This window comes from Nycticebus coucang, chromosome 15, assembly GCF_027406575.1.
Source record: "Nycticebus coucang isolate mNycCou1 chromosome 15, mNycCou1.pri, whole genome shotgun sequence".
NCBI lineage: Eukaryota > Metazoa > Chordata > Mammalia > Primates > Lorisidae > Nycticebus > Nycticebus coucang.
Window position 1 is genome coordinate 65,837,600 of NC_069794.1, and position 26,863 is coordinate 65,864,462.

A 26,863-nucleotide genomic window follows, 5' to 3' on the forward strand; every position below is an offset into this window, starting at 1 on the left:
AGGATGGAGATGAACAGCTCATCAGTGTTTGACTAATAGTTGAATACATGGAAATGTAGAGGACCCAGAAGGAGCAAGGAGAATAAAAAGTGAGAAGGCCGAGAATGGATCTCCAGAGGATACTATCATTTTAGGAAGAAAAGAAGAAAGAGTGTACAGAAACAGCAGAGAAAGGAAATTAGGGAGTGGGGAGGTGCTGAGGAAGAAGACAGGTTTGAAGAGAGATCAAGCCACAGAATTAAACAAATGTATAAAAAAAAGATCAATAGATAAAGAATATGTACACGTATGTATGTATATATACATACACACACATTACTATTGCAGTGTGCATCAAGAAATTATCTGAGTATTGGTTCATAGTACCTTACTCCTAAAATCCTATTTAGTCATAAAAATGATGAAATAACTCATCAGAACAAATCATAAACCATGACAAGAAAAATATCATTTTGTTAGTGTTTCAAAAATGATGGCAGAATCTCTGGAAGACAGACAGCAGATGGGATCTGGTTTAGCGGGAAACAGACTTGAAGAAAGGATCAAAACAAATACAAGATAAAACTACAGCAAATTTCAGGGGTTTGAGGGAACTACTTGACATGCAAACACAGAATCTGAAGATGTATGAGCAGAGAGGATGAAGAGGCATCTTGCAGGGCTGAAGTCTGAGGGGGCGATGCTTGCCAATACATCTCTCCTGCTTTGCTCTGCACTGAGGGCAGCAGCACGGTTCAAGGTTAATACGATGACTGTGGTTGTTGGCGTAGAGGGCTAGGAAGGGAGGGACGATAACTTCACTTGTATTCTCTGCAGTCTGAGCTGTTCAATTCTTTCCCATTGAAAAGACATTCATGTATTACTTGAGTACATTATTGAAATAGCAGGTGATTGCACTAATGTACACAGCTATGGTTTAACAATAAAAATAAATAAATAAATAGTCTTTTAGATTCAACTGGAAGTTCTGAAGGCCTTGGAGACTGTGACAACAACAGTAAAAGGGAAGGAGGCTATGGCCAAGGATGCTTTGATGCATGAATGAAAGATGACAAAATGGAAAATCAAACAGAATCTTGGGGGGAAGTGAACATCAATTGGAAATCAATCAGTAGGGAGGAGTCAAATTCTTTTTTTTTTTTTTTTTTTTGTAGAGACAGAGTCTCACTGTACCGCCCTCGGGTAGAGTGCCGTGGCATCACACAGCTCACAGCAACCTCTAACTCTTGGGCTTACGCGATTCTCTTGCCTCAGCCTCCCGAGCAGCTGGGACTACAGGTGCCCGCCACAACACCCGGCTATTTTTTTTGTTGTTGCAGTTTGGCCGGGGCTGGGTTTGAACCCGCCACCCTCGGCATATGGGGCCGGCGCCCTACTCACTGAGCCACAGGCGCCGCCTGCAGGAGTCAAATTCTTTTGGGAAGGCCAGGAGTTAGAGATAGGAAGTACAGAAGAACATGAGTAAAATTGGAAAGTGGAAGTAGAAAAAGAAAGGGAATTATATTTGATGGTCTTTTCTAAGAGAAGAATGAGACAAGTTTATCTGCTTAGAGCAGCAGTTCTCAACCTGTGGGTCGTGACCCCTTTGGACTATATTAAACAGTTGCAGCATTAGGAAGGTTGAGAACCACTGGCTTAGAGAGTAGTGATCCAAGGCTGTGAAAAAGACCTAAGTAGGAAAAAGATTTGAAGAAAAATCCACCAAGAACAAATCAAAAGATTGACAGAAGGATGAGGATTTAGCTATAGTTCGAAACCCCAGACAGGCGGTACTGCCTAACTGACAGGGAGGTGAATTTTCCAGCAGCTCTTAGTTACTGGAGTGCAACAGCAAAAGGCTGGTTGTCAGAGCCACCAGGGGTTGGGATTTCCTTAGGTCAACAAAGGAGCAGGGTATTAGGCCACAAAGGCTGCTGGTGATAACAAACTGATCAGATGATTCACCTTCGTTCCTGATTAGACTACAACACCTACATTCTGATAGATATCGCAAGAGCCTACAAGCCCCTAACACAGCCAAGAGGCAGGATGTGGGCATGATGGGGCAGTTGTGGATGTGTTTCAGTGCTTTTAATAGCCAGAAGCAGAAGCAACAAAAGTCCCTTGTCCCTCCTCATCTTAAAAAGAATGATGAGCAAAAGAGCAGAGTAATTCATGGCCCATAGGCCAGGCCAAACCAACAGATGTATGAAGGATGAAGCAGTTTGTCATTACTTAATCATTTCTTAATTTTTCTCACCAGTTTCTAGGGCCATGGACTGTGTATGTTACTAATTGCTGATCATGGGTCATATTTTCCCTAAGCTATGGCTAGAGTCTGCCATGCAGAGAGAAGTCAGCGGCTACGCTGGCAGGCCCTGAGCTTCCAGGGTCATTAACTGGCCTTTTAACCATAGGCTGGTATCCTGAAGGACAACCAAGGATACGCCCTCCAAGAACATAGGCTGTCTGTGATGCCTTTTACCATACTGTGCTCCTCAGCAAGAGAAGAGCTGGCCAGGCAAGGAGATGTCCCTAGATTCTTTTGCCTCCATGGCAGAATAGGGGAAGGGTCACTGTACTCAGGATAAGAGATGAGATGGGCTGAGCGGTGGCCTTGTAAAGACTTTGTTTCAAGGTACTACAGTGTGATTGGCGTTTGGTGGCTGTCTGGTGCTGAGGTGCTGAAAGACTTGAGAGACTCTCAACAAGACTGTAACATTCTTTCTCCCACAGGCTGGCCCACTCAACTTGCAGGCCTGCGTGGGCCGCAGCAGTGTCCAGAGTGCTCACCTGGACCTCTGGGATGGATGACAACTCAGGAAATAGAGGCAATTCGTCTTTCTACCCCCAGGGCAGAAAATGAGAAGAAGATAGAGATGTAGGGAAGGGATAGCTCGGATTCTGGTAGGTGCTGGCCTACAATGTGATCTTCTGGGGTGCAGTGACAATGGGGAACCCAAAGGCCATCTGCCTTGAAGGGCGTCTGAACTCTATTTCTCAGGCTGATTCATGGCTCTAAGGGAACTGAGCCTAGACCTGTATGATCCCAGAAGAGACAGTCTTGAGTGGGTTCCTTAGATATTTTTGTTTTATACTGTGAGCTGGGAATGTCCTCCAGCGTAAAGCCTGACAGAACACCATCTGGTTTCAAGCCTGTTTTATTCAGATGATTTATTTTTTTATTTTTTTCAAGAATTTTTTTTAGAAGACATTTAATAGAAAAATTAAACATATTTCACTGTCATTCCTCTTTGGCCTAAAGGAGCATGTAATCTATTCGATCTAAGTGCTTAGATTTTATATAGTTATATTTGTTTAAGTATTCCCCTCACTTAATATAGTGAGGTTGCTCACAGATACATAAGAAAAATTGGAAAACTGGATGAAAGAAACATATAAAAGTATGCCAGCCAAAAGATCTAGAAAGTTGATTTATAAATTTCTAAATAAAAAATAGAATTTTGAGGGAAGGGGAACTAGATAGGAACGGACATTTAAAACTCAAATAGACAAGTGAAAGTGATCAGAAAAAAGGAAAGAGAAAGAATAGATCTAAGACACTAAAAATAATATATAACCTCAGTAATTAAAAGTTTTTTCTAAGTGAATGAATCACAAGGAAAGAAAGACTAGAAATATACCTAATTATACAGAAGTTCAGTAGATGATATTGATGGCATAGAAAATCAGTGGGTAAATAAATGCTGGGAGTACAAAAAGGTAGAAAAAGACAAAATTAGACAGCAGGTTAAACTTTGAATCATTCAAAGACTCAAATGTATAAAACAAAACCATAAAAGTAATGAGAGAATGTCTTTGTAACTTTATAGTGGAAAAGGAACTTTTTAGTAATGATTTAAAATTCAGAAGCCATAAGAGAGTAAAGAATATAAATAAGATTATACATATAATAAGAATATTTCAGATTGTATATGAAACCAGCACATTGTACCCCTTGATTGCATTAATGTACACAGCTATGATTTAACAATAAAAATAAATAAATTAAAAAAAGAGTAGACATATAAAAATAAAAAAATTCATGTGGAAAAGCAATATAAGCAATGTCAAGTGACAAGTAACAAACTGGGAATACATAGGTTGCAAATAACACAAAGGGCCAATTCCCTAATTTATCTGTTAGAAGGAAAAAAAAACCAAAACCAAACCAAGAACTTTACAGGACCTAGTTCAAATAACGCTGAAGACTTCCATAACACTTATTATATGAGAGAAATTCTATTTATGCACTTAATCCTTAACATAACCTCATTATACAGGTACTGTTATCTCCATTTTTTTGCTGAGAGTCTGAGATACATAGAGAGAAATTAAGTAACTTTCCCAAGGTCACATCATCTATAAGGGACCGTGCCAAGAGTCAAATCCAAAAAGTATGACTCCAGACTTTTTGGTTAGAATTATTTACTTCTACAGTAAAAATCATGAGCAGCCAATTACAGAAAACAAAATATAAATTTGCTCATAAACATGCAAAGATGCTAAAACATCATATATAATAAAAAGTATAAATTAAAACTACAGAAAGATTTATAATTTTTACTGTTGCCTGATACATCTACACTGTTTTTAATTTTAAAGCTGCCTTATACATCTGCATTGTCTATAAAGGTAGATAGATATTTGAACCATACAAAGGCAAAGGCTGGGCCCAGTGTCCTAAGCTTTCAGTTTAGGATTCTATGTGTTGTGTCACAGCCTGTGAGAAGAAGGGTTCCAAATAAGTGTGACACAGCTTGCTTTTCCTTCTACTGCAGGAGTACCAAACCAGAAAGAATGTGGTCGTGTTTATTCTTGAGGGAGAAAGTCCCCCAATACTTCCAAACTACACCATGAACTGCAAATACATTTCTGAAATGAAATAATATTTCTGGAAAAAAGTGATGTGTTTGCCTATCAGAATGTGACAAAGCGAAAAACAGTCATTGTCACTTTTTCTATCTGATATATACCTTTGCTAAAGACAGCCAGGAAATAAGGTAGCATCTTTTTTCTTTTCCCACATGGCATGAGCAATAAGAGAAAAGAATCTATTATGAGGAAAGGTTTGCCTCATTCTGTAGCTTGCAGTGGAGTCGCAGTCAGCTCTGCTCCAGGAATTAAGTATATAAAAGGAAAGTGAAATCCAGACAGAATCCCAGGATCATTGTTAATCTAGTGCTTCAGCCTTTTGTGACTGCTGCTTTACTTAAAGAAGCTCACAAATGAGCTTTACAAATGGAAAACACAATTGATTTATGTTTATTTTTCTCAGAATTAAATGGAAGACTTGTCAAAGCAGTAAAGTGACCACACAGGTGATAGAGAGCAAGAGAAAAGCAGTGGCAAGCCTCAGAGATACCTGGTGCAGGAAAACTGGAATAATCTGTGACATGGTTACCAAGGATGCAACTTGTTAGATCCTCGCAAGCCTTGGAGGTTGGCTGCTCCTCCAGGAAGCCTCCTCTGGCTCATGATGCAGGTGTAACCATTTCCTTCTGGGGCATCCCTAACACTTTGTAATATGATGTAACAATATTTGTGACAAATAAAATGATACAGTAATGTATAAGAGAAGAGATAACAATCTCATTCTTTCAGTTCATCTTCTTGATAAGTGTGAAATCTTTTGTGTTTCAGTGCTAACTCAATATGTCCCCATGTATTATAACTATTATTGTTGTTATTTTTACCAGAATGGGCTCATACCATGCATATCACCTGAAAATTTGCTTTACACACTTAACATCATGGAGATTTCTCCCTTGAATATCAAATACAGTAGTCTCTCCTTATCCACTGTAATTATGTTCCAAGACATTGAACGAGTGCCTGAATCTGATGATAGTACTGAACTCAGTATATGCTGTTTTCCCCAATACATGCATACTTATGGTAAAGTTTTATTTATAAATTAGGAATAGTAAGAGGCTGACAACAACCATTAATTATTGTTAGTAAAGTAGTAAGTAAATAAGGGTTATCTGAACACAAGTAGTGACACTGTGATAACCCAGCTGGCTATGGAGTGACTCATGGGTGGCACACAGCATGTATGATGGAACTGCTGGAGAAAGGGAGAATTCACATCCTTGGTGGGACAGAGCTGGACAGATTCATCACATTACTCAGAATGGAAGACAATTTAAAACTTACAAATTATTTATTGCTTGAATTTTCCACTTAATATGTTCAGACCGCTTTTGACAGGGATAACTAAAACCATGGAAAGCAAAACCACAGGTAACAGGGGACAACTGTAGTTCTAATTAAATATTTAAAAAACCTTCAATATATTCTGCAATTTGGATAAAACTAATCTATCCAAACATAACCCAACCTTTCTACTTTTCTGCCATTCCAAAAGAAAAAAAATTTTGCCTTAAAAATTTTACATGTCTATATTGTCCTGCAGAGATTTTAAATCTTACTGTAATGTAGCCAAAGTATTTTGAATTCTTTAAATGCTGTAATCAGCTAAATAAAAGTCTTTGAAAGTGAAAAAAAAAATTTTACATGTCATTTTTTTTTAATTAAATCATAGCTGTGTACATTAATGCAATCATGGAGCACCATGCACTGGTTTTATATACAATTTGACATATTTTCATCACACTGGTTAACATAGCCTTTTCTTAGTTATTGTGTTAAGACATTTATATTCTACATTTAATACGTTTCACATGTACCTTTGTAAGATGCACCATAGGTGTGGTCCCACCAATCACCTTCCCTCCACCCATCCTTCCCCCCTCCTCCCTTTCCCCTTTCCCCATATGCTTAGGTTATAATTGGGTTATAGCTTTCATATGAAAGCTATGTATTAGTTTCATAGTAGGGCTGAGTACATTGGATACCTTTTCTTCCACTCTTGAGATACTTTACTAAGAAGAATATGTTTCAGCTCCATCCATGTAAACATGACAGAGGTAAAGTCTCCATCTTTCTTTAAGGCTGCATAATATTCCATGGTGTACATATACCACAATTTATTAGTCCATTTGTGGGTTGATGGGCACTTGGGCTTCTTCCATGATTTAGCAATTATGAATTGGGCTGCAATAAACATTCTGGTACAAATATCTTTGTTATAATGTGATTTTTGGTCTTCTGGATATATATCTAGTAGAGGAATTGTAGTATTGAACATTTTTGTTTTTCTGTAGAATAGATTCTCTTAAGAGATATTGGTAGTCAAATTTTAATAATAGCTTTTGCTAGCTTGTCCAAGAATGAACAATTGACATTTGTACAAGCAGGATTTGAGAGCACATGCAGTGCTGTATCAGAACAGAACTGGGTATTTTCATTCATTTTATTTTGCCAGTTGGTTGGGTGAAATTTGATATGATATTGTTGTTTTAAATTATATTTCCATGAGTATTAAAGGGGATGAGCATTTTTTCTTGAGCTTTAATGTACATTTAAAGTTATGTTTCTATGAATTGCCTGCTCATATAGTTTTACTATTTCCTTCTCTATTAGATTATTTGTCTTTTTATTTTTTAAATCAAAATGTAGGTGTTCTTTGTGTCTTAAGAATATTAACCTTGGTCTGTCATTCATATACATTGTAAAAATAATTTGCATATATTGGTTATAGTCATTGAACATATTATGTTTCATATATTGGATGTCTACATTTTTATTTATGGTTTCTGTTTTGGTGTTATCTTTAAAAGAGCTACCCTATGGCCAGGCTATTCAAAAATTATGGAAAAAACCTGTGAATTGGGACTCAGAGTAAATGAGAAAATAACTTAGTGGTAATTGTTGTGTATTTTCTATTTATTAACAGAAATCACAATGTAATAATTCTTTGAAATGAGATCGTAATTGTGGGACAAAGGGAAGAAGCCAGTAGAAATTCAAAGTAACTGGGATGGGGTGAAGGACATTAGGACATTGTGCAAGTCAGTAAACTAATTAAATAGGAGAAAAAAGATGAACTATTACCAAAAAAGACACATATAAAATGGATGGAATAAAGCTTATTATTTTGATGTCACAATAAAAGCTGGCAGGCTGAATTTCAGTATCAAAAGGCAAAGACTGTCAGATTTGTTAAAAATAAAAGTCATTTTAAAATTACTTGTAAAAATACACATTAAAGCAAAGGAATAAAATATATTAAAAACAAAGAGATAAGAAAAGATACACTGGAGAAATTCAAACTAAAAGGACAATACTAGTATAAATAAAGCAGAATTCAAGGCCCCAAACCTGTCTTTGATTAGGGCATTATAAAAGCTATCCACATAACAAAAACATTTGTACTCCCTTAATATTTTGAAATTAAAAAAAAAAAGAGCTACAATAGAAACAAAAACAACAATAACAAAAAAATTGGTGTTAGTTTACCAAGGAAGCCAGGATTGGAGGAGTTAAGATTCTGGAATGAAGGGAAGAACATTCACTGGTTTGTGAGATTAACAGACTGGAGGTTGAGGAGCTAAAGAAATTTAACAGTGGTATTAAGGTGGAGAGGATCTATGATTGGTGTTCAGAGCTCTTCAAAGTGGAGTGCACACCAGGCTTTCATCTGGGATGACTAAAAATACCCCTTAGGTGCCAGGGTAAACTAGAAATAGACCAGCTTTACAAGTACCAGCCTTAAATAAACTCAGTCCTTGACTGGATTAATGGGATTTGTGCTTACTCTAATTGCCTGCTAAAGCTAAAACACACCTTGCCAGAGAACAATAACAACAGAATATCCACACATTTTCTCTCAGTATTATAGAATAAATAAAAAAATTACTAGGCATACTAATGGACAGAATCAAGATTAAAAAAAGATACAACCCAGAAAATAGAAAACCCCAGGTAATTCAGATATCTAGTTACTTGTGATATTTCAGAAAATAGAAATATGAAATTAATAAAAAAGAATCAAATGGAAAAATCTAGAACTAAAAATACAGTAACTGAAATTAAGAATACAGCAGAGTAGAAGTAGCTGTTAAGAGGATTAATAATCTAGAAGGAAAAAAAAACAAAAAAAACCCCAACTACCCAGACTAATGCAAAAAGAGAGAAAAAAGGTAGAAAATGCAAGAAAGTGTTTGAGTTCCAGATATGAAGGAGAGAGAAAATGGAGGCAGAAGAAATATTTGAAAAGATAATGTTTTGGAAAAGGTTATGTAGTATGGGTTCTAATTCCTCTTTGAAGGTTTGGTAGAATTCTGATGTGAAGCCATCTGGTCCTGGACTTTTCTTTGTTGGGAGATTTTGTACAGTTGATGCTATTTCAGTGCTTGTTATAGGTCTATTTAAAATTTCTAATTCTTTTTGGTTGAGTCTAGGAAGATGGCACACTTCCAGGTATTGGTCCATTTCCTCCAGATTATCATATTGCTGAGAATAGAATTTTTTGTAGTAATCATTTAGGATTTTTTTGAATTTCTGTGGTATTTGTTGTTATTTTTCCTTTTTTGTTTCTGATTAATGCTTTTTTTTTGTGTGTGTGTATGTGTTTGTGCAGTTTTTGGCCAGGGACGGGCTTGAACCCGTCACCTTTGGTATATGGGGCCGGCACCCTACTCACTGAGCCATAGGTGCCACCCTGACATTCTTATTAGAGATTTTACTTTTCTGATTCTGGCTAGGCTAGTCAAAGGTTTATCAAATTTATTAATGTTTTCAAAGAACCAACATTTTCTTTCATTGATTTTCTGAATGATTCTTTTGTTTTCAATTGAATTTAATTCTGCTCTAATTTTGGTTATTTCTTTTCTTCTAATGGATTTGGGGTTGGATTGTTCTTCCTTTTCCAATTGCTTGAGATGACCCATTAGGTTGTTGACTTTCCCTCTTTCTACTTTATCAGAAAGATGAAAGGCTTCTACTGCTACAAATTTCCCTCTTGGGACTGTCTTTGCGGTATCCCACAGGTTTTGATAATTTGTATCTTCATTATCATTTTTCGTTCCCAAAATTTGACAATTTCCTTCTTGTGGTTTTTGGCCAGGGCTAGGTTTGAACCCACCACCTCCGGCATATGGGACTGGCGCCCTACTCCTTGAGCCATGGGCGCCGCCTGGACGACGATTTCCTTCTTAATCTCATCTTTGACCCAGATATTTGATAAGCCTAACAAAAGCATACATAGGGAAAAGATTCCATAGTTAACAAATGGTGCTGGGAGAATTGGCTACAGGTTGAAGACTGAAACTGGACCTCACCTTTCACCACTAACAAAAATTGATCTTCACTGGATGAAAGAATTAATTTTAAGATGTGAAACTATAAAAATACTAGTAAAGAATGCAGGGAAATGCTTGAAGATACTGGCTTGGGAAAATATTTTATGAGGAGGACCTTCCTGGCAATTGAAGCAACACCAAAAATATATTACTGGGATCTGATCAAGCTAAAATGCTTCTGCACAGGTAAGGGTACTGCAAATAAAGCAAACAAACAGCCTTTAGAAGGGGAGGAGATTTTTGCAGATTGTGAATCTAACAAAGGTCTTATAACTGGAATCTACAGAGAACTCAAATTAATCAATAAGAAAAGGAAAACCTCATTTCTTTGTGGGCAAGAGAGTTGAACAGAAACTTCTCTGAAGATGACAGGTGAATAGCCAACAAACACATGAAAAACTGCTCATCATCTTTAATCATCAGAGAAACTCATATCAAAACCACTTAGAGATAATCACCTAACTCTGGTAAGATTAGCCCACATCACAAAATCTCAAAACTGCAGTTGTTGGTGTGGATGTGGAGAGAAGGGAACACTTCTACACTGCTGGTGGAATTGCAAACTGATACAGCCTTTTCGGAAAGAAGTTAGAGAATTCTCAAGGAACTAAAAGTTGACCTATCATTTGATCCTGCAATTCCATTATCAGGTATATACCCAGATGAACAAAAATAATTTTACAACAAAGACATTTGGATGAGAATGTTTATTTTATTGTAGACCAATTCAAATAGGAAAGTTGTGGAAGCAGCCCAAATGCCCATCAACCCATGAATGGATTAACCAATTGTGGTATATGTATGCCATGGAATACTATGCAGCCATAAAAAGATGAAGACACCGTATCTTTTATGTTTACTTGGATGGAGCTGAAACATATTCTTCTTACTAAAATATGTCAGGAATGGAAAAAAAAGTATCTAGTGTAGTCAAATATGAAAGCAATATATAATCACCTCTACATTCATATGAATAATAAAACACAAAATCTAGTCCAGAAAGAAGGAGGGGGAGAAGGGAGAGGGGAGGGGGGAGGATGGGTGGAGGGAGGGTATTTGGTAGGTCCTCACCTAATATGCATAATGCAAGGGTACATGTCAAAACAACTAAGAGTATATTATAAATGTCTTATCAGAAAAAATAAGTTAGGTGATGGTTAGTTAATCAGTTTGATTTGAGCATTCCACATTGTATATCAAATCATCACATTGTAACCCATAAATGCATACAGTTATGATTTAATAAAAATTAAATAAAAAAACAGATTAAAAAAAGCATAATAAAAAAAAGGGAAAGATAATGGACAGGGGTCCTCAAACTATGGCTCGCAGGCCACATGCAGCAGTATGATTGTATTTGTTCCCATTTTTTTTTTTTTTACTTCAAAATAAGATATGTGCAGTGTGCATAGAAATTTGTTCATAATTTTTTTTAAAAAACTATAGTCCGGCCCCCTGTTTAAAAAGTTTGAGGACCCCTGGATAGTTTTCTTAGAGTAACAAAAGATGTTGAGTCAAGATTCATGGTTAAGATTCAATACATATCCATGCAGGACAAAAATAAAACCAACCACACCTAAGAACATCATAGTAAAATTGCTAAAATACAGAGACAAAGAAAACATTTGGAAGCACAATATTTTATACATTTATTACATGAAATGTATATTCTAAAGGGAATTCTCAAGTATAAGGATTATGAAACCAGACAAAGATCATGGAAATGAAGAAAGTAATAACATCAAAAGACAGGGTTAATATGTGGGGAATAAATACTGAGTGAACAGAATATCATCCAAATGATGTCTTATGAATTTTAAAAAGATACATAGAGAATAGAAAAAAATCCCACAAAAGATGACGGGGGCCGACAAAGTAAAAACTGTTCTAATTTTTTTTTTTGCATTACCTAATAAGTTATAAGTAATAATTTGTTTTACACTCTATAAGGTTAAAAAACCATTGTAATCACTAAAATAACTTAAAAGAATGGATAACTAAAAGAAAACTTAAAGTTTATAAAGGGAAAGATGAATTAATAATTAAGTCATAGTCCAAAAGAAGGCAGAGATGGCAAGAACCCAGAACGTAGAATACGTGGGACAACAAAAAGAAAATTGTAAGAGAACAGACATAAACCCAAATACATTTGTTACATTCTATGTAAAAGGACTAATTTTAAAAGGCAAAGATTCACTAGATGAAAACAAAATTTTATATGCTGCTTCTAGGCAACACACTCGAAATATAAAATAGAAAGAAGTTTGAAAGTAGTAGGATGGAAAAGATGTATCAAAAAAAATAATCAAAAGAAAACTGGAACTGCATGCTAATATCAGATGAAGTAGACTTTAAGAATCATGATTAGATAATAAAATGTGACATCCAATAATGATAAATCAATCAATCTAAAATATAAAGTTTGTATGCAGCTGATAATCCAAAAATCTATAGAAAATGGAAATTGAGTAACTACTGAAGAGGTTAGAAGTGAAATTAAAAATACATTTAAAAATGCACCAAGATGAGAGAGATTTAAGACTAAGTTCTGTATAATCTCTCAGAAATATATAATTCCTACTCAAATAGTTCAAACCTTAGGAAAATAAAAGAACCCCTCAAAATCATTTAATGATGCTAGAAAAAGAAATCTTATAAGAATAATAAACTTACTTTATCATCCAAATTTGATATTTGAGGAATGCCAGGGAAGTTTAATATTTGGAAACTTATTCAGAAAACTTAATGTATCAATAAATTGAAGGGCAAAAACTGTATCAATAGATGCTTAAAAGACTTTATTCATTAGTGGAAGAAAACATGCTAGAACATATAAAAAACAAATTCCAGTTAAACTAAGAATCCAAATGAAAAAAAAAAAACACCATAAAAAGTAAACAAGCAAAAACCAAAGTCAAAGTAACAAACAACAATAGAAACAAACACTAGAAGAAAATTCCCAATGTTTGTGTTGAGCCTCTGCCAGTTCTTCATTAGAACTGACTTTGTCTTTTTTATATTTCCTACCTGCTTCCTCCTTGGGGCACATACCTCAAAGACATCTAGTTGGACAATCAAGTCTGTGAACTCATCCTAGAACAGTGCTACATACCTCATTGCTGCTGAATGTCACTGTAGTCACCAGATGGCCAAGGGGAGTACTTTGAAGGTGACGTACTGCTATTCAGCAATAGGTATATAATAGCATTTTTTCTGGGATGAGTTTGTGAACTTAATTGTCCAATCTTGTAGGTCCTACATAACTTGTTTTTCTGATACGTGTTCTTGCCTGCCTTCTCTTACCTCTGTGAGAAATCCTGGAATGCATACCTTATTCATCTTAGGCTATCCAGTGCCAAGTACATAGTAGGTAATGCAGTAAAAGCTTGTTAGCCAAATGGGTGAAAGATGAGTCCTGCTGGTCTACAACTATCCCCGCTTGGATTTCTCCTATGCTAATAGTCAGAAAGAGAACAAGGCAGATTGTCTTTTGGAGACGAGAGAGGGTGGACTTTGGAGTCCAGTTGGCTCATATTGGCTCCTGGTTATGGGCAATGTTAACTTGTGCAACTTCTCTGTAGCTGAATTTCTTTAAGGTGCATTGCCCATTAGTGGGTCTGTAGTTGGTGTTCAGAAACTGTTAGCTCTCACTGCTGGTGCTATGAGGAACCTTGACTGTGACTGCTGGGGTCAGTGTGGCTCAGAGTAAAAGATGGGTGACCCGGAGTCTGTCTTACAATGGGACAGTGTATGGGGGCTACAACTAGAATAAAATTGCCAATAGCTTTGCTCACCTCGTTTGCATTATTCTTCACCCTTTTGGCTCATCTCACCTTCCACTCTGAAAACCTGTCTCAGTGGTCCTCAAACCTCACTGTTCCCCACCCTGGATCAATTAAATCAGAGTGCACATCAGAGCGGGGGTTTGCGCAGCTGGTAATTGTGTGGTTACTGGTACTTCACTCTTTTAATCCTAGTAGAATGAGTCCAAGTTGCACAGTCTCAGAAACCCTGTGAATTTTCTTGGAGCACAAACTTTCCTGTGTCATTCACTGAGTATAGGACCTTATACAGCTCATTTTACTTTTTGAATCCCAGTTTCCTCACCTATAAAGTGGAGCTACCTATTTTGCAAATTGCATGTTAGTTACCATTGTTAGCAGCAAAAGAAACAATAGGAACTAAAAGACATAAGATGTTATATCATTGGGGTGTCTGCCATTATTAATTGATGTTTTTATTACATTTTATAGTTTATAAATTTATTATAGGCTTTCACCCTAATAGTAATAGGGTAGGCTTGTCCAAATCCTCGATTTCCAACTGCCATTGAATGAAATCCATAGTCTCTCATGTTAGGAAGTGTTGGCACCTATGTGGCCACAGCAGGTACAACACTTCCACATGAAAAGCTTTGAGATTTTACAACAAATCTCAGGAAATCCTTGGTTGCCAACCACACTGCTGAGGTTGACAGGTACAATTGACTTCTCTGCCTGGGAGCCGCCCTTACAGCTTCAATTACCTGGGCTTTCCTGACTGTCAGGTATGTGACAGAAGATCAATACTGGTGAGAGATAAATGTGTGTCTTCACCTAACGGAAGGGGGCTGAAATCCTTTGATGTGTGGAGGCAGAGCAGGAGAGAGGGCCCTAGAGGCACCAGGCAGTCCAAAAAGCCTTGTCCACAAGCAAGTTCTGCACTTTTTTCTGTCTTCACTTTCTCTGAGTTATGGCACCTGGTACATTTCTCTAGAACCCAGAAACTTTTTCTTCTCTAGTACGATGGTCTGTGTCCTCATATTGGCCGCAAGTCCAGCGATTATAAAAGTTGAGGTCTCTGGGAAACCCAAGATTTAGAGTGGTGAACTTGAAATTGAGAAATGGGAAAAACAGCACGGTTATTCCTGATTTTGCCTCTACTGGTGTTTATATTCTTACCTGTACAAAGCAATACAAATTTATGTTGTCAGCCAGTGACATAAATAGATTTTTCTTTCCTGATGTGAATCTGATAATTAGTGTGTTGTAACATATCTTGTACCACACAAAACAATAGATTTAGGATGTCAGGTTTCAGCGCAACAAAACAGAATGAGTCGTTTTTAGAAAGCAGGAACTGTCATTTCAAATATGTTCCCACTTACCTACTGATATGGTCCAAACAGCAATTATTTTCAGAAATGCCTTTGTTCTGGAGTTGAAGCGGCTGTGGTGGATGGGATTCTGGATGGCGACGTAGCGGTCGAGGGAGATGGCGCACAGGTGCATGATGGAGGCGGTGGAGAAGAGCACATCCAGGTAAATCCAGACTGCACAGAGCTTGCTGGGCAGAGGCCACCGATACCCTGCAATGCACAAGTTTGGCGTCAGTAAGCAGCCTTGTGGGCTATAGCCTATGACAACAGCTTCTATCTCTGGGACAGAAACAGATGACACAAGATACTTGTAATATTTGAAAAAAAGCTTAATAGCAAGTGTATTTTACTGGAAGATCACATTGGCTGAATAACACAGGTTTGAAAATTTCTGGCGTCTGGAATTACATCAGTGTGGTGTGGTGAACTTGGATTGTTTCTTCTTATGCATTTTCTCTTTCCCACTACCACCTAGCAAAACCTTTTTAAAAAATGATTTATGCCAGGTTAATACGAAGGATGTGGACATGGAAGACATTATTCTTAGTAAAGCATCACAAGAATGGAGAAGCATGAATCCTATGTACTCAATTTTGATATGAGGACAATTAATGACAATTATGGTTATGGGGGGGGACAGAAAGAGGGAAGGAGGGAGGTAGGTGGGGCCTTGGTGTGTGTCACACTTTATGGGGGCAAGACATGATTGCAAGAGGGACTTTACCTAACAATTGCAATCAGTGTAACCTGGCTTATTGTACCCTCAATGAATCCCCAACAATAAAAAAAAAAAATGATTTATGCCAAAAGTTGTGATGTGTTTGGGCTTGTCCAATGGAGCACCTGTCACACTGTACTGGTATGATTTATTCACATATCTTTCTCCAGATTATAGGTCCCTAAGGTTAGTCCTATCTCTTAGTTATTACTATAACCATCCAGTTCCACATAATGATAGCAATCGGTGGTACTGGGTGTGAATGACGAAGTGATTAAAAATACAGATTGAGAACATGTCTTCACTTGTAAAAATGAAAAATAATAATGTTGGTCAGGCGTAGTGGCTCACGCCTGTAGTCCCAGCGCTGTGGGAGGCCGAGGCGGGTGGATTGCCTGAGCTCAGAGGTTCAAAACCCATATGAGCAGCAGTCAGCCAGAGTAAGACCCTGTCTCTACCAACAACATCAAAAACAGCCAGCACCACAGGAGAAAGAAGAAAATCAACAAAAAAGGAGTACTTCAAACAAACATGAACAAGCACACTGAAATTAAAAATAAAAAAAAAAGAAAAATAATAATGTTTTGGGGGTTAAACTCAGATTTGGTGTGTGTGGGGAAACATTGAAGACAATGGCGAAGAATAGTGTGTCCTTGTTCTGAGCTTTATTTCAAGGTGATAGTTCTCAAACTATAGTCAGCATCAGAATCTCACAGAGGCATCTTTAAACACGCACAGCTGGACTCACCCCTGGAGGTTCTGATGTGGTTAGGCTGGGAGGCCACAGGATTTGGAATTCTAACAAACTCCCCTGGCTGCTGCTGCCACTGTTCCAGGGACCACACTTTGTTGTTGTTGTGTTTTGGGGGGGTAGTGGGGGAACAGAGTCTCACTTTGTTGCCTTCCATAGAGTGCTGTGTTGTCGTAGCTCACAGCAACCTCAAACTCTTGGGCTTAAATGATCCTCTTACCTCAGCCTCCAGAATAGCTGGGACGACAGGCGCCTGCCACAATGCCTGGTAGTTTTTTAGAGACTGGGGTCTCTTTCTTGCTCAGACTGGTCTCAAATCTGTGAGCTAGACCTACCTGCCTTAGCTTCCCAGAGTGCTAGGATTATAGGCATGAGCCACGGCTCCTGGTCAGGGACCTCACTTTGGAAACCTCTGTTTAGAGTAGTGATTTTCACTCCTGGCTGCACATTACAATCATCTGGAGAGCTTGTGAGCCTGTCCTGATGCCCAGGCCCCGACAGCACAGTTAAGTCATCATCTCTGGAGGGTGGGTGTATGTAGACCCCCCTAACCTCAAAGTGTTTTTAAAGCTCCCCAGACCATTCCAATTTAAGAAGCACTGCGGGTCATTTGGTCTATCAGGAAGATAGACTATGCCTTATGGACATAAGTGCCTTGTTTCTGTTTGTTTTGGAAGGAATCACATGGTTATATAAGTCTTTATTAGTTTAGCTAAAAGGATTAGCGGTGGTGTTAGAACTGCCTGCATGAGAAACGGAAAATTATAGATCCACAAAGCTGAATAAACTGTCCATGAGCAAACATACTCGCTATCCAAAAGCCACCAGAGATATTTAGATACCTAAAGGATGCAGGATACGGGCCTAAATTAGAGCCTTTCACTAGCCTTATTTGCAAAGAGCTTGAGCAAAACGAAAGCTTTTTTCTTTAGCAGTGACTGAGTAGGGGAAGCTACACTCTGCCTGTTAAGAACTGATCAGGGGTTTTCTCTGCAAGGACGCAGCCCCGGCCTTGGCGTGCGTTTCCGCTGTGGGGATAAGGAGAGGGTTGGGCGCCCGCGGGCGCGGGGAGGCGGAGTCCCTCGCCAGGCAGGACTCGGGTGGGACGCTGCGCGCGGGGACGCGCCAGGGGGCGCCCGTACACGCCGAGCGGGTGGCGCCGGGGTCACCCCCGCCCGCGGCCAGTCCTTCCTGCTCAGTCGCCCCTACCCCCCCCGACCCCCGCTGGAGGTTGCCCCGAGGGCGGGGTGTGAGGCTAGGATGCGAGAACTCCCCAGATGTCTGCGAAATGACAGGTGAATTTAATGAAATCATTCCGCTGTGGCATTGAAATGGTCAAGCGAGGGCTGGACTTGGATTGATCATTATCAACCCTGTACAAAGGGATGGCTGCTCTCCCCAGCGCACTGCCTTCCTCCTTCACACTCTTAAGGGGGGCGTGGGGGGGTTCATATTTTTTCTCTTCTTTATTTCTTTTTTTTAATTTTACCCTCTAAGACTTGGACAGAAAAGCTCTTCTTAAAGATAGCGCTCATAACCTGTCTCTAAGCTCTGGGTGACTGCTGATACGCCTTTGTCAGCAGTTTCAATAGTCTTTCCTTTAAGGAGAAATCTGGCTGTATTACTCATAATTTGGAAGGAGTTTCACATTCTGCTCCCCGCTGAAGCTGTCCCAGTGTTTGCTGACTTGCTGAGAGGATTGACTGTTTCAAACTCTGTTGAGAAGAAAGCAAGATTAATCTTCCCGTTTGTTGCCCACCCTCCTCCAAACCAGTCTGGAGGAGTTTTATGCATATGCATTTTTAAAGAGTTGAGGGTATATACTTAAAAGGAACATTTCCAAATTAGCTTCTCTGGACAGGGAACAATTAAAACTGGAGTAATTCATTTATTCTAATGGAGGCTCTGCATATTTTAACATTAAACCCTGAATCACTAATGTTCTCCCTGCAAATGGTCCGAGGTAATTGGGAAGGTTTTGCCACTCCATTAGAAGTGCTAAAAACTGTGTGACAGAGACAAAACTGTTCTGTCCTGAAGGCTGGAATATTTGGTTGGGAATATAAAGAAGCAAAAATCAAGTGGATTCAGAATGATGGGTAAGTTACTGCTTTATGACTGTATTTGGGGTCTTTATAACTATGTCAAACATAAGAAATGTATATGTTTTTAAAACACAAACTCCCCAGTGATCAGAGGTAATAGGTTGTCTGGTTTTTTGTGTGTGAAATCCCATTTTAAGAGTAAAATTTAAGACTCTTAAATTTTAAGACATGACAAAAGACTCCAGCCTGTAAACAAAGACTTCTACTTACAGTTTGTCCCCTGAACCCCATCTCATCTGCTGATGGCATGCACATTTCTATTACCAGTGTGGGTACAGCTGGGAAGCTAATGCCACTCACCATACAGGATGGTTAACATGGACACAGGCATGACAAGGAAACCCAGCAGCATATCAGCTATGGCAAGTGACATCAGGAAATAGTTGGTGGCGTTCTGCAGCTTTTTCTCTAGAGACACTGCCATGATGACAAGTATGTTTCCAGCAATGGTTAGAATAATCACTACAGCTGTCAATAAAGCAGACCAGTTTTTTTCCTGGAGATGAAGTAAGGAGAAACACGGTGGTGAGAGGCACCCTTCACAGGAAAGGTTGGTTCGATTCTCAGAGTCTACTGTCCAGTTAAAAGCATCAGAAGTGTTAGCTTCTCCGGAGTTAAAGTCATTGTTGTAGAGTCTGGTGTCATCATTTAATTGCATTAAGGAGTTCATAGTTAAGCTCAAAGAAGTATTTTCTTCACAAAGCATATCCATTTTCTAAGCTGGAACTTGTAGCAGATGAGGTGTAGAAGGACTCAGGACTTACATCCTCTGCTCACCATTCGCCTTTACGTCCCCACACTCTGTGATACTGGGGTGCTGTGTGTGCCGGGCTCCTTTGGCTGGCTTCCTGTCTCCCATTATTAGCATGAGAGTTAAACAACAGGGTTGGCTCTGTATGTTTCCTTCCTTTGCAATTTTAGGAGAGTCTACTGTTCGTTTGTTTCACCAAAGCAAGGGCAAAAAAGCAGAATGAACTTTTTAGCATAGAGGTTGCAGAGCTTTGGGGGAGACAAATGTGGTCCTGGCCAAAGAAGAAAAGTTTTGTAACTACTGGCAATCTCGTTTAGTTATATCTCATTCTGTTGGTCACATTAGTTTAGCCACAGCAATATTAAAAAAGCATGCAATCCCAAACAGTGGGGCTGTATACATTTGACATGAAGAAAGTCAATTAAAAATATACCCAGTTTTAATCCCATAGAAATTGGATGTACTTTGGGTTACAGTTCTTAGTCAGTCTTTGGCTGAACTGCCACAGTTGCTGCCAGGAATTTCAGCTCATAATACATTGCTTAGGTAATAAAAGTAAAAAAAAAAAAAAAAGAAAAGAAAGAAAAGAAAAGAAATCTTAAGTAAAGATTAGCAGACAACTTTCCATACCAGAAATTCTCACTGAAACGACTGCATTTTAGCCAAGCATGATTTCAAACCAGAAAGAAAATTACACAGCAATAAAATCGAGCCACATGAGAACTTACATTTGCCTTCAGGGTCCGCACACGAAACACCCTTGTTATTCTGTGACCTGCTGCCTCTCTCGTAGTCATCAAGCCAGTGTAATGCTCCTTCTTCTTGAGCTCCCACCAGCATAATATGATAGTAATTTGCTTTCTGTTTGGCTGACTTCAAAAACTGCATGCGAGAGTGGAGCCAGCCCCAGCACTGCGAGGTCCGCGCTGGCTTCCTGTGGCACCGCTCAGCTGGCCGGGTTCCTCCCTCTCTGCGCTGTCGGCTCAGCCGGGCACATTCAGAAATCCTTCAGGAGCCCCTCCAAGACACACAAAAGAGCGCACCGAGAGACTCCTGGTTTCCACGGGGACGGAGCAGCGCTCGGGCTGCCTCGTTCACTTCACCAGACCTCCCTCTGTCTGTGTGTCATAAACTGCAAGGTGGCAACGGCCAGGGAGGGCGGACCAAATGGGCTTTCCCCCCTCTTTTTGCTACATGGGAATGATGAGAAGTTTTCCTTTGCTTTCAGGAGAGTGAAACGGTAGAAATGGCCTTTTGTGCAGATTCCTGACACAGTAGGTAAGCCGTACTGTGGTAATTTTTTAGGCTAAGGGGTGAAGAATGAACACAACATAAAGAAAGCTGGAAAACAATGTGACGTGGGAATGCTCTAAGCTTGCCGGGCTTCCAGCCAAACCCAGCAGCACCTGTGTGCAAAGTGGAATCCCTGTCATCGGCCACATGGGCTCGCGTGGCTCAGCAAAGCTGGTGATAACTCTGATAAACTCTCTGTAGTGTTTTCATTTATTACATACACACACTGTTCAATGACCTTCGTGGGGTAGAGAAGAAGTTGGTTTTGTGGAACCAACTTTTTTTATTTTTCATGAAAGTAACAACCACCTACCTTCCTTGTAAAGGAAGCTCTTTCCCAAGTAGGTTTCTGTAGAAGGTGGATGTATCTCTTTATTTTTACAGATAAGAAAATGGATTCTTTCCTGAATACTTGGGGGTTTCTAGGTTTCTATTCATCACTATTTCCTCCTTGTCTTCTTTACATCCTCCCTAGATAGATTCAGCCCCACTCATGCCTGCAAACATGTTGTGTGTGGTTGTTCTGTACCTTCAGAGCTGATTGTTTTCCTTAGTTCCAGACTTAAATTTCCAGCTGCCCACTGGCTCCTCTGTTGTCTCCTAGGAGACCTGGACCTCAGCACCTTCCCTCAGTCCCCTGCCCCCGCTCTCCATGCTCTCTTGGTCAGCAGACTCAGGGGCTCTTCCCACAGCTGGCTGTGACCCAATTCTCTTCCCTCTTTCCCACTGCCACGTCTTGGTCCTCACTGCTGCCTCTGTATACACATCTCACACCTCCTCTCCTCCAGCCCCAGCCCTGCAGAGAGGGCAGCTGAGATCACAGGCCTGGAAATCTCAGTTCCTTGGTTTGGAATCCAGCTCCATAACACATCAACAATAGAACCTCCAGGCAACTATTGCTCTCTTTAAAGCTCAGTGTTCTCACTTGTAAAATGGGATTTTTACAAAAAATGGGATTTTTTTTTCAAAAAATGGGATTTTTACAAAGAAGTTCAAAAGTAGGACTTCCTTACATGATTGTATTGAAGCTAAAATGAGACAAGGTTTGTAAATATTTAGCCCATATCTGGCTTATGGTACGCTCTCAAGGGATGTTAGCCATTTTCATTCTTTTTGATATTATTAAATAGCAAAATCAACATCACTCCTCTGCCTACCTTCCTGCAGTCTCTTCCTCAGTCTGCCTGTCCCTGCTGGCCCCCTTTTCAGAGCACTCTGGCTACTCTCCCATCAATGGGCTCCCTGCAGGCTGAACTTGCGTGTTCTGACCATTTTTCTGTCTCTGTACTTGCTCTTCCCTGTTTCTGGAGGGCTCTTACCACTTGTGTGTGTGTGTCCATCATGGTGAATTCCTACTCAGTTTTCAAGGCTCGATTCCAAAGTTATCCCCTCTGAATAAGGGCCCACCACTTACCCCTTTGAGATCTTGATTGAGCTACTTAATCCCTTGGTGTTTTCGTGTCCTCATCTGCACATTGGGAATATTAACGGGATTTACCTCAGAGGATTCATTTGAAAGCTAAATAAATTTACATATGTGGCTGGCATATTTTCAGCACTCAATAGAGGTTAGTTGCAGCTTTCTCTGGCCTTTTTTCCCCAGTGGAAGCAAAGACTTCGGCAGTCTTATGTTTTAACACTCAGCACATTGTCTGTGAGCCCCATGAAAATGGGCAAAACCTGTGTCTGTGTTGCTCATATAGTATGTATATATGGCTGATTATAATTACCTGAATCCATGTCTATCTTCTGTATTATTAATACATGGTGAATGTCTTATTCTTCTCTACACCTTTAATACCAAGCATGGTGTTTCTTGAAAGAAGGTCCTCAGTAGATGTGTTTTGATTGAATTGTTAGCATAAATTAAGATAAATAGATTGTTAGCATATATTAACAGAGGAGAATCAGGGAGAAACCTAGAATCTGTAACTCTTTTTCATCACTTTGTCCAATGGGATACTAATTTAATTTTAATAAAGAGGATGAAAGAAAATGTGATTTAAACAAATACCAGTGTCAGAAAGTTAGTCAGGTTTTTAATGTTAAATTTTGTTTTATGGCTTTTCTTTTTTAAATTCTTTCTAGAGAACTCTGATGTCCTCAGTCACACCAAAACTAGTCAGGAGTTACTTCATCTTTTACACTGTGAAATACATTTGTTGATAACTATCTAAAATTATCTTTGTAGTTTTTATTGCAATTTTATGAATATTTATTATGGACAAAGCAATATGGGCATAATGGAGGCCCTTGGCTACTGGTCCTTAGTTTGTCTGTTAGTAGCATGAGTATCAGACAAGGCAGGGATGGTTTCTTTCAGGTCACACATCCCTTTCAAGTTTGGTGAATTAGGTGTGTGTTGGCCGCTGCAGTGGGCCCTGTGACAAGCTGCCCAGCTTCCCTTCAGGAGTGAGTTGCTCCTCCACCTGTGCTAGAAGTGTTGGGGGCTGACAGCTCTCAGCTGATGCTCCCTATGAAAATTGCCTTCAGCCAAAGAAGGCAGCTTGCTCATGGTTACTCCCCTTCCCTGGGGCAGCCAATGTGCAGTGATTGCTCTGTTGTGAGGACATAAAGGCCTGGTCACCTTGTCTCAAAGCTAGATAACCCTTATAAATCAGTCATACATTCATTCAACAAACATATCTAAGCACCAAACCTAGGGCCCAACCTGGTTCCAGAGCTCCCCGTTGGAGCTGCCAAGGCCTTTGTTGTGACTGCTGCAGAACTAAACACCTTCCTCTGCCAAGTCCTGCTTCTTTAGCTGCCCTGTAGGAGCTGATCTGATGGCTCTCCTCAATGAAACTCCTATACCCAAACTAAGACCTCTATTTTTAAACTTGTAATTTTAGTGCCTTGATACCACCTCTGGATGAGCTGGATGTCTTACCGAGAATAGAAGTGCTGTCCATCTGTTGATATGAATACATCCTTACCATAAGCTTGGCATGTTCCAATAGACACCTGGCTTTGCTGTCGAATTACTGCCAGAGGAAATTTAAGGTCAACAGCTCCAGAACTAAATTTATTATTTTGGGCAGAATTCCTCCAATACTTAATTGGACCTTACATAGGAGCACATTTTACAACTAGTTTATTGCGGAGTGTTCATCAGAACGTGATTGCTTAAAATTAGACATTAATTTTTTTCTTTGTTAAATGACTGCAGTGGAATTTGTAATCCTTGCTTGAAATTTCTTCCTGGCTAGAGTTTTTGGGTTTCGGGAACATTTAATATCTTATAGATGTTAATGTATATGAAAAAAAAAAGAGTTTCTTGAGCAATTAAATCTGGAACATACTGCACCTGATAGCTTCCTCTTAGAAATATACAGTGCACATTAGTATATGAAAGGCTGGGAGAGGTCCTGTAGTAAAGAAATGTGTTTATATTTGTCTCCTCCACTCCTCCTGCATCTAGAACACTCATTGTGGGGCACTTTCATTTGTTTAAATTGAGTTACATTTTACATTCATTAAAATATAAAGATCTTGAGTGTACAGTTCAGTGAATTTTGACAACTATATACACTTGTGTAAACATCACCCACATCAAAATATCTACCAGTCTATCATTTCTGAAAGTTTGTTCATGCCCTTTTTTGACATTCATTTAAACGAAAACATCTAGTGTATACTTATTTTACGTTTGGCTTCTTTTGCTCATTGGTATGTCTGTGAGAGATTTGCCTATTGCTGTGATTAAATTGTCTTTTTATAGGTTGTAGTCTGAGAAGCTATGAAATCACCCAGACGTTTGAAGAATCAACACTTAGTTTCTTGTTCAGAAGAACATAGAGCAGATCCTTATGTCTTTCTTTTTTAAGCTTCTTAATTTTTCAAGACAGTGCCAACTTGAACTTCCACTTCATTGATCTTATCTGATTTTGTTCTGAATTGGCAGCATAGAATTCTTTTACTCTGTAATCATTAAAAATATGTCCTAAAGATTTCTGCTACCCAAATCTTACTCAGAACCTGAGAATGAGAAAAAATATTTACTAGGGATTTCCCGAATGGCATTTAATCCATCACTTCCTTTGGATACTCTAATTCTCAGCACTGAATCGAGCTGGACCACTGAACACCTGGAAAACAATGTCCTGAATTGCCTTCTGGCTTGTGTCAAAAGAAACAACTGCATGAAATTAGCTAATGACTATCATCTATCTTTTTAATTTTCTCACAGTGTTGTTTAGTTGAACAATGTTCATTAATTGAGTGCTGTGTTAAGCACTGTTTTAGGTGCTGAGTATAGCCATGAAGATGGGCAAGTTTCCTGCCTTAATTCATTAATTCAAGAAACAGTTGGCAGCAGCATTGATAAGTATAAGGTTTAGGGAAGAGATATAAATTAATGAATGACATATTGAAGACATTTAAAGTATACCGGGTGATGTCATCTAAGAGAGTGGGTGGAGATAGAGAATGGAAGAGGTCTGGGAACTGAGCCATAAATTACTCCAATGTTTCAGTTCAGGAAGGTGCAGAAGAACCAGCTAAGCAGATTGAGAAAGAACACCCAGACAGAGTAAGGAAGTTCACCAAAAGATAGTGGATGCAGAAGCCATGTGAATGAATGACTGCCAAGGACAGAAAGTGTGCCCACTAGGTCAAATGTCTCCTGACAAGTCGCATATAATGAGGACTGAGAGATGACCATTAAATTTATCAAAATGGTGGTCTTTGATGGCCTTAATAAGAACTATCCCAGTGGAGTGACAGCCCAACTGAATGGGTTCAAGAGAAAATGGGAAGGGAAAAGGAACTGATATGAGTATAAGCAACTACTTTGAAGATTTTTAAAAAACACAGCAGAGAAATGGAGTGGTAGCTGAAGGGCAGGGAAAGGCAAAGAGATATTTTTCAGGACTGGATAAGTCATAACATGTTTATGTGCTGGTAGGAATGGTCTAGTAGAGATGGGGAAGTTGTTAATACAATAGAGGCAAGACATAATTGATGAAATGACATTCTTGAGTAGGTGAGAAGGGAAGGACCAAGTACATAAGTACAGGGATCCTCTATCATGGCAGGAGAGAAGACAGAATGCGTGGGTGTGGGTGTAAGGTGAAGGTATCTGGTAGATGTGATGACACCAGAGACCTTTGTGAAGTTTATATTCTATTAGAAGTCTGAGGAGCCAGCAAGTAGATATTTTTGTCTATCAGGTAAATACTGTGATGTAAGTTAACAGAGTGTTGTGACTGAGTGTACTGAGGATGCAGGATAGTTTTTGATATAGTAGTCAGGGAGAATCCCTTATGGAGGTAGCATTGGAGCAGACGTCAGGAAGAGGAGAAGGCTGGAGGGAGGATTCTGCCAGGACAGGAGTGGCATATAGGCTGGCCCTGAGCCTAGCCTGAGTTTTGGTGGGAGGTTGGAGGGAGGATTGGTGGTAGTGAGGTAGGGAATAAGGCTTGAGAGTTTGTTGAGCATTGTGTAGGGCTTTCTGGGCCACATGATAAATGGTCTGGATTTTATTACAATGGGAAGCCACTTAAGAGATTTAAGGAATGATACAGGATAATTTTATTTAAGTTAGAAAAAGGTTATTGTGGCTGCTATATGGAGAATGGGTGAAGGGTCTTAGGAATGAAAATAAAGAAGTGGGATAATGGACATTGCAGTTGCTGCCATGAGAGATGGTGGCAGATGAGACCAGACTTGTGATAGTGGAGACAGAGAGAAATAGACAGGTATGTTTTGGATTTAGAAGCACCAGGACTTCTGATTTATTGGGAATGTGAAGTTAGGGAGGTGAGGAATTAAAGGCAGGGATCATGGATCATTTCTAGGGTTTTAGGTAGAGCAACTGAGTAGATAAAAGTATCATTTATAGAAATGGAGATTTCAGGGATAGGTTTTAGGAGCAAAACTCATGGATATCCTAATTTTATTGTTCTATTGTTCTAATTTAT

At 39.2% G+C, this 26,863-nt stretch overlaps 1 protein-coding gene and 2 long non-coding RNA genes across 9 annotated transcripts in view; 2 read left to right on the top strand and 1 right to left on the bottom strand.

Moving 5' to 3' along the window:
- The window catches only part of LOC128566553 (uncharacterized), a 36,709-nt gene extending 26,765 nt beyond the window's left edge, over positions 1-9,944 (top strand). For 3 of the 4 annotated variants that reach the window (XR_008374585.1, XR_008374586.1, XR_008374583.1), the window contains 2 exons: positions 2,716-2,886; positions 5,258-9,944. This is a non-coding gene — a long non-coding RNA (uncharacterized LOC128566553). Of the gene's footprint in view, positions 1-2,396; positions 2,887-5,257 lie in introns of all 4 variants that reach the window. The other variant, XR_008374584.1, reaches the window with a different exon arrangement.
- Positions 1-20,616, bottom strand: part of HTR2A (5-hydroxytryptamine receptor 2A) — a 72,968-nt gene extending 52,352 nt beyond the window's left edge. For 2 of the 4 annotated variants that reach the window (XM_053563419.1, XM_053563417.1), the window contains exons 1-3: positions 20,378-20,503; positions 19,199-20,190; positions 15,334-15,534 (exon numbers count right to left, since the gene is read on the bottom strand). In XM_053563419.1, coding sequence (XP_053419394.1) covers positions 15,334-15,534; positions 19,199-19,610 — 613 coding nt within the window. In that variant the 5' untranslated portion in view covers positions 19,611-20,190; positions 20,378-20,503. Of the gene's footprint in view, positions 1-15,333; positions 15,535-19,198; positions 20,191-20,377 lie in introns of all 4 variants that reach the window. The other 2 variants (XM_053563418.1, XM_053563420.1) reach the window with 2 other exon arrangements.
- The window catches only part of LOC128566554 (uncharacterized), a 105,536-nt gene continuing 96,927 nt past the window's right edge, over positions 18,255-26,863 (top strand). The window contains exons 1-2 of the long non-coding RNA XR_008374587.1: positions 18,255-18,892; positions 20,878-20,927. This is a non-coding gene — a long non-coding RNA (uncharacterized LOC128566554). The remainder of the gene's footprint in view (positions 18,893-20,877; positions 20,928-26,863) is intronic.